The sequence below is a fragment of the Curcuma longa genome, chromosome 1 (assembly GCF_044706935.1).
Source record: "Curcuma longa cultivar G26 ecotype Majalengka, Jawa Barat chromosome 1, ITB_CL_G26_1.1, whole genome shotgun sequence".
Classification (NCBI taxonomy): Eukaryota; Viridiplantae; Streptophyta; class Magnoliopsida; order Zingiberales; family Zingiberaceae; genus Curcuma; species Curcuma longa.
The window spans coordinates 22,936,524-22,943,791 of NC_133861.1; the positions used below are offsets into that span (position 1 = coordinate 22,936,524).

The 7,268-nt window shown below is 38.3% G+C and overlaps 1 protein-coding gene across 2 annotated transcripts; it reads right to left on the reverse strand.

The window, feature by feature from the left end:
* Positions 1–2,059: 2,059 nt before the first annotated feature.
* LOC141837860 (ubiquitin-conjugating enzyme E2 variant 1D-like) lies at positions 2,060–6,267 on the reverse strand. 2 transcript variants are annotated; one of them, XM_074725232.1, is made up of 6 exons: positions 6,143–6,267; positions 6,001–6,074; positions 2,896–3,035; positions 2,650–2,775; positions 2,443–2,572; positions 2,060–2,366 (listed from the first exon to the last, which is right to left on the reverse strand). In XM_074725232.1, exons 2-6 carry the CDS (start codon positions 6,026–6,028, stop codon positions 2,308–2,310), a joined length of 483 nt encoding a protein of 160 aa, XP_074581333.1. In that variant the 5' UTR covers positions 6,029–6,074; positions 6,143–6,267; the 3' UTR covers positions 2,060–2,307. The 2 variants fall into 2 exon arrangements, with proteins under 2 accessions (XP_074581333.1, XP_074581339.1); XM_074725238.1 differs by having other exon boundaries at positions 6,001–6,259.
* Between the last annotated feature and the right edge of the window lie 1,001 nt (positions 6,268–7,268).

Consider the following 7,268-nt stretch of genomic DNA (forward strand, 5'->3'; position numbering starts at 1 on the left):
ATCTTTTTGCTTCCGCTAACAAACTTGCAGAGAAAATCGAAAGACGCTATTCACCCCCCCTCTAGCGAACGCCTCGATCCTAACAAACTTTTATTCAATGTTATTCCCGCTTGATCATTCAACTCTAATTTCCTCTTAGTTTGGGAATCTAACACTTTGTTGCATCTAAAATGTCTTGATTTCCTTGGACTTAACGTATGATTGTGTTCAAGATGAATACTAGTAATGAGAAATAACCCATCATCCTGGACTTTTAATGTTCATGTGTGCTTTGCAATCCGTTTTGCTACAAGGTCTAGGATAAAAGGAATTTTTACCTTTTTGAACGCTCTTACCATTTTTTGAACATCCAAATGAAATATACTTCTGTTGACCATCATCCCCTTTTTTAGAGTACATTTTTTAAATACCAAATCTAAGACCTTGAGCATACGTTTTGTAAAAATCACGAGCTTCCTCTTCAGATGAAAAAAACATGTCAACTTGTGGAGTATCAATTTCCTTACTGCTTGTTGAATCACCTAATACTTGTAAATCACTATCATTCAATGGCACACATGATTCAATCCTTACTAGCTCCATGACAATTTTAAGACCTAAATTCAAACAAGGTGAAAATCAATGAACTTGTATCAGAATACATGAATACGAGACTTGTATCACAAGTGTATGAATTTTTTTTGAACTGAAATCATGCAAGAAAATTTAATGTTGATGAACCAAAATTATGCAATAAGAACAGAAGCATGCCTAGTTCATGAGAATACAAAAAGAATGTAAAACATTCACACAATCGATGAAATTGTTTTAGGGAATAAGCGGGAGGCTTCAGTGAAGGGGGAGCGACGGCTTCTGCTGGCGACAGAGGGATAGAAGGGTTGGAAGGTGGCGATGCTGGCGGAGGGGGCGACGGCGGCTGATCAGAAGGAGGGTTATATTGGGGAGGGTACTGTGAAGAAGGGTAGTACATAGAAGGTTGCGGTTGCGGTTGCGGTTGCGGCGGCGGGGGTGGAGGCGGGTAAGCACCCGAGGGCGGTGGTGGCTTGTGAGCCATGGAAGGGGCGTAAGGATACTGCTATTGGTTCGCAGACAGATTGAATGAACTGGCGAATCCAGGGTGGGGAGCGGAGCCTAGAAGGGATCCGTCCATAACCAGAGGCTGGGATGGGTAGAGCTAGAACTAGAGGTTAAGGGGAGGAGGGAAGGGACGGTTCTGGTTGGGCACTGGACGTGGCCCCCCGACTAACTCCAATCGGCCGGAACAGGAACTCTTGTACGGTCTCCTCTTGTGATCGGCAACGAACGACAGTGATGCGGCGACAGTCGCGTTGGAGAAGGATAAGGGTTTCGACGGCGACAGTGGGATGCGAAGGATGCGGCGGGGGAAGAGGTTTCGGGGAGGAGGGGAAGGTAGGGTTTCGGGAAGGAGGGAAAAGGTTTCGGGGAGGGGGAAAAGGATTTGGCGCAGAGGCGGAAAAGGTATCACTACTCGAAAACGAAGAGCGTGCATAGATGGAAAGGAATTAAAAACTCCACGTGACATGATACACGTGGAATGTCATGTGTATCATGCTCTGTTTCCTGCTATCTTTTCCTGCAATGCATCATTTCTGTATATATATATATATATATATGTTGACTAAATTTGAACTCGGATGGTTTGAAAAAAATATTCGGCCACTTATCAAGGACTTTGGTCACGAATGATTCATTGGCCACGATATGAAGTCTAGACACAGGCACGACTTGTGTAGTAAGTCTGAAAAAATAAAATATAAAACAAAAAAACTAAATAAAAACATTGGACATGAATATTCTACCATCTATGACCACAATATTAGGAGAAGTAAAATTATTATTACTGAATACATTAAATTAACAGGATGAAATACAATGTATTACAAAAAGAACACATTAAAAATGTCTAAATCTTTTGTTGCAAGTGGCTAATGCTGTTAAGCATCTGGGATTAATAATTGATCCATCATGTAGTCTCATTCATCTTAATCAGCTAAAAGCCTGAATGAAAATTAAGCTAAGCATTTGAATTATGTACCAGTTCTCAATAACGCTCTTCTTTGGAATTATAATTCACAACATCAGTTAAAATTTAAGATGAAATGGCACATCTAAACCAGCAGAAACTGAAACGCACTAGTTTGGATACAGATCGCAAGACAAGCTCTGTATGAACAAATGTATCGACAAAGATGACATGAAAATTTTATTACTTCTCTCGCTGTTCTTGTTCTTCCTCAGCAGATAACATCATCTTCCATGATAACAGATACTCACATGCCGCCCTCCTCAAAGGATGGCACATCTTAGTACTATGTCCTTCTGTTCTGTCCTTCGATCGTCATTGCCTAAAGCATTGTCGTTATGAATCTTTATGCCACAATGGGAAGGAAGTTATAATAGTGCAATTATTGATGACTATACCTTGGGTAGTAGGCTGGTGAAGCTTCCGGTTGTAGGGAGCTGACATCTCTTTCTTCAAGCTCACTAAAATGTCTTCCATGGTGAATTTCCTCTGCCAGTTTGTAAGCATTGTAAATAAGCTTGGTTCAACCTGGATGGACAGATAATAGTGGTAATGATAAGAGGTTTTATAATTTTCTGCTTACTAGTGTAAATAAATGAGTGTACCAATCCAGTTTCCTGGTTTACGCATGCCATATTTATCGGTGTCTGAAACCGAACCATCGGTGGTTTGTCAGGATAGTCCATGTCACAGAACAGTTTCAACTGATATATCCGGCCATCATGAACGCTCTACAAGAGAATTAGAAAGGGGAAAAAATTCAACGAATGTTATATATATGTGACAAATATAGAACATAGGAAGACTGATTTTTCAGATGTGTATACTAAACTTTAATATCAGAAGCATACATTAGGAGGACCAATGATAGTCCCTGTCCAAGAACGCATGAAAGTATCATCTGCATCGTCCATTCCGTAGCTGACAGTACCATCACCGATCCCCTTCTCCCCCCTCTCAAGCTCCTCCAGCAATCTGAAATTTCTTGGAACTGTAAAAGAACAAGTAAAATGAACAAGGTCTAAGCTTTGAATTGAAACTTGAGCGATGTGCTTTCCATGAATGTGCATTGAAAATACATCTTCAAGATCTGCTCTAGAATAACTATGACTAGCCGCAAGGACTCAGAATATAGAATACATGTGTTAGAGGCTTTGATTTCTGGGAGAATTAGTACTCAATGACACCAAAATGCATTTATATTGTCTAAGAAGATATTACTTAGATGCCCTTTTTCACAAATCTTTTTTATTTAGAAGCGTGATTATCAAGCCAAAAATACAATACAATTAATTCTTTGCGACTCTTTAGCAGAAAAAAACTTTCCCTCTACTTAAACAGCAAGTGAGAAAACATATGGAGAAATATGCAGAGAATGAATGCAGCTATCCAACAGCAAACAAACCACTACACAAGCATGATTTTTAAATAAGACCGGCATTGTAAACTATTTAAATAGAAATGGGATATTGATGGGAAATTGTTTACAACCTGTGTCAGCATTTTCAATAAAGAATTCCAACTGAAAAACACTGACTCAGACCAGGATATTCCAATTAGAAAATTTTCAATAAAACAGACAAGGATATTACAAGACTGTTTTTCCCGAAATACTGAAGCATGATATAACGTGTTAACAAAGAGATGCCACATGTCAGATGATTAACCATGTGACAATTCAAAATCTTAGTAATTTTTGCATGGAAGAAAAGCAGAACAATCTACAAATTGCACCTATATAAACCCTTCACCCTCATGCGTTGAATAAGCACATTCAAGCTTTTAAGTTCACTTATTTGAATATTACAACCAACTTGAGTGTTGAAGTGTGGCACTGTTGCAGCCATCCTTGATGTCATTCTGTTCTGTAAACCCAGAAGTTAGACTCAAACCTAAATTTCCAACTTTGACCCTAAGTGATCAACTTTAGAGATCCAAAACAACAGCCATCTGCACTTCATCATTGGCACAAGAGAAAGGGCCTTCTTTGGAAAGGGCATATCCAAGAAACAATTGAGATCAAGCAATGCAAGTTTTCAAATATTTTATTGCCATAAGATTTCCTTGCCATGATTGCAGTTGAATATGTCTTTAAATCCAAACAAACCATCTGTGCATTCATGTAGGTTAAAAAGCCTCTGTAAGTCCCAATAGTGGTCTACAAATATGTGGATAAATGGGGATGGAATGATCAAAGCATTCTAAGTGATCCTAGTATCTTTTGAGAATTGAGCTCTTGTTCTTATGAGGATTAAGTCGGAAGATGGCCTTTCCTTATGAGGCTAAAGCCTGACAAAGAAGAGCAACATCCTAGATCAGTAAGAGTTCAGCTCTATGTGAGTTCAACATGGGCTAAGTTAAGAAGAGAAACATCCTCGATTGTTAGAATTTTGCCACTAGGCCCGCCCAACATAGACCAAATTGAGAAAAAAAACATCCTAAGTTGGTTAGACAAAGTTAGACTCTGCAAGAGCCAAAAACATGAAAGATGATAGGAAAAGCAATATCCTAAGCCAATAGGATAAAGGTCCAACCCTTCTCAAACCCAACACGAACTACTCTAGGAAGAGCAATGTAAAAGGTTGATACAATGGAGTTCTAACACCACATGAACACAACCTGGACCCTCCTGGGAAGAGAAACATACTAGGCTGGTAATAAAGAATTTTGACTCCACATGAGTCCAACACGTACTGTGTTGGGAAGAGCAATGGCATAGGATGATAAGAAGTTCTAACTTCGTGTGACCCTAACATGGACCATATTTGAGAGGAGCAATATCCTAGATTGGTAAGATAAAATTCCTGCCCCGCACAAGCCTGAATGGGATATGCTAATAAGAGCACCATCTTAAGATGTTAAGATGAAGCTCCGATTCTATACATGCCTACATGAACCATGCTGAAAGACCAACATCCTAGGCCAATAAGACGAAGTATAACTTCACACACACTTAAAATGAACCAAACTGTGAAGATGATTTACCACCTATTCAAAACTCCCCATTTCAAAATTCGAAAGTCTGACTTTAACCAGGAAACCTGACTCCAACCATGAAGACCTGACTAGGATATTATGAGGCTGAGTTTTCCTAAACACATGCAAACATAAATCAAGTAATAAACAGAAGATGTCAAGTCTCAATGATTCAACATACATCAAAGTGATGCCTTGTATGGAAAAAAATGATGAAAATTATTGGACTTGTTTGGCCACAAACCATCTTCATGCCTACATAAATTCCCTCCCACCAGAAATGAGATTGGATAAGAACATTGAAGTTTCTTAAGGTTTTTTTTTCCCCGGAGAGTATGACTAAGTTGAGTATCAGAGTACAACCCCATTGGGCACATTCTCAGTCTCCTATGAACATGTAAAAATTTCCCAACTCCAACCTGAATTGCTTATTCTGAACCTTAAGGTTCTAACATGAAACCTCAAAGTTTTGACTTTCTTCTTGATCCACTATGAAGCTCGGAACCATCACCCACAATCCCAAACAACAGTTATATTTTTCAAGCTAGTCTCTTCAAATCTCGTCTCCTAACAACTTCCATAGGAACAGGAGTCAAAAACACACCATCCTTCTAAATTTTTTTTCTTTTAAATTTTCATTTAACATATGCCGTCAATCATTTGCCGAAGTTTTACTTCAGCAAACAAGCCAAACAGCCATATACTCGATAGTTCCATCTAGATCGCTATCAGCTCCACAAAATACAATCTTGGAACAAGCACGAAGAGGAGAAGCCACGAGAATCTCAAAAAATAAGCACAAATCGAAACAACCGTGAACACTGTATCAAAAAAATATCCTATCCCCCACACAAAATCAACAACACCAGCAAGGTCGAACGCAAAGGAATCCATCCAGAGAACGCAGCGAAACCAATGAAAACTCCAATAAACTAAAATAAAATACGAAAGCAAACAGGTAAGTGGCAAAAAGAACGCACCGACCACACTCGCTTCCTCGGTTCCCATCCTCAAGGCGACTCTATCCCTCTCTATTTCACTTCCAGAGGCGACCCTGCACCGGGGAGTCGGAAATGTATCGTTGCGCAAGGAAAGGGATCGGACGATTGGACAGATAACCACCTCGTGACTCCGCGGGATTCGAGCAGCCTCCACGCAAAGCAAGCGCAGTTGATGCAGGACGGAAACAGCAGACAGCCCAAACAAGTGACCGACAACCTTCTTCTCCTCCACTTCTCCGCCCTAATTCGCCATCAGTAGCGTTGAAGAAGAGTAGGTGACCAAGCAGGAAGGCCAAACGGCCGTGTCAAAAAGCTGTCCACTGGCAACACGGAATTAAAAGATAAAACAGGGGGAAAATATTTTCACCCGTTTTCTCACCTGCTTCGTTATTGGTCGGCATCGGAGCCAGACCAACTATGACAGCCGGGCAAGCGTCCTCCTTCCATTTACATTTTCATACACAAATGTATTTTATTTAGATAAGTAGTTTGGCAAGTTACCAAAATAAGCCTTTGACATTCTTATTTTTAGAAAAAAAAAAAAGAGGGGCATCGTCCTTGTGGCACGATGCCATGATAAAAAATAAAATAGACTTTTTTTTAGATAATAAAAATTTAAATTTTATTTAAGATATATTATTTTTGATGAGTTTAAATTTATGATGTTGAGTCCGTCACGATTTATTTATATTTTTTTAATTTATATGGTAATAAAAATTATAGTATCAGATCGATTACCTCTAAAATTAATCTTATAAATTAGATAGTTAGATTATCAAAAAATAATAAAAAGAGACATCCTATTCATCTTTTAAAAATAAAACATTCTTTCTAAGTTAATATTGAGAACATATTAGAATATCAAATATCATTTATTTTTGGGATTTTTTTTTGATAATTCAAGTGTTCAAGTTTCATTCCAAAAGAATATTGAGCATAGATGGTGGATCAATTCTCAATGGTCCCCTAGAGTTAGTCCTATGGATATGAAGAAAGATTCATTCAAATACACAGATGTTAAACGTATAAGAAGAGATTATTTTCTTCTGAAAATGAGCCTTGATTCTAATAATATTGCTAAGTGGTTATAGTATTTAATTATTAGACCATAAGTTAATCTTTAAATTAGTCTGTGCGATCAAAATTGGCACAGAATTAACATTTTTAATCAAAATAATTTAATTTTTTTAGATTAAACTCAGTGGCATTAGCACCTTGTACCATTAAAATTAGTATAAAATTGAGAC

Bases quoted from the DNA above. Each gene is read 5' to 3' on its own strand.
- LOC141837860 (XM_074725232.1), bottom strand. From the start codon at position 6,028: ATGGGAACCGAGGAAGCGAGTGTGGTCG. The intron at 2,776-2,895 runs GTATGCTTCTGA...ATTCTCTTGTAG, and splicing joins CTATCATTGGTCCTCCTAAT to AGCGTTCATGATGGCCGGAT. The intron at 2,573-2,649 runs GTACACTCATTT...CTGTCCATCCAG, and splicing joins TAAACCAGGAAACTGGATTG to GTTGAACCAAGCTTATTTAC.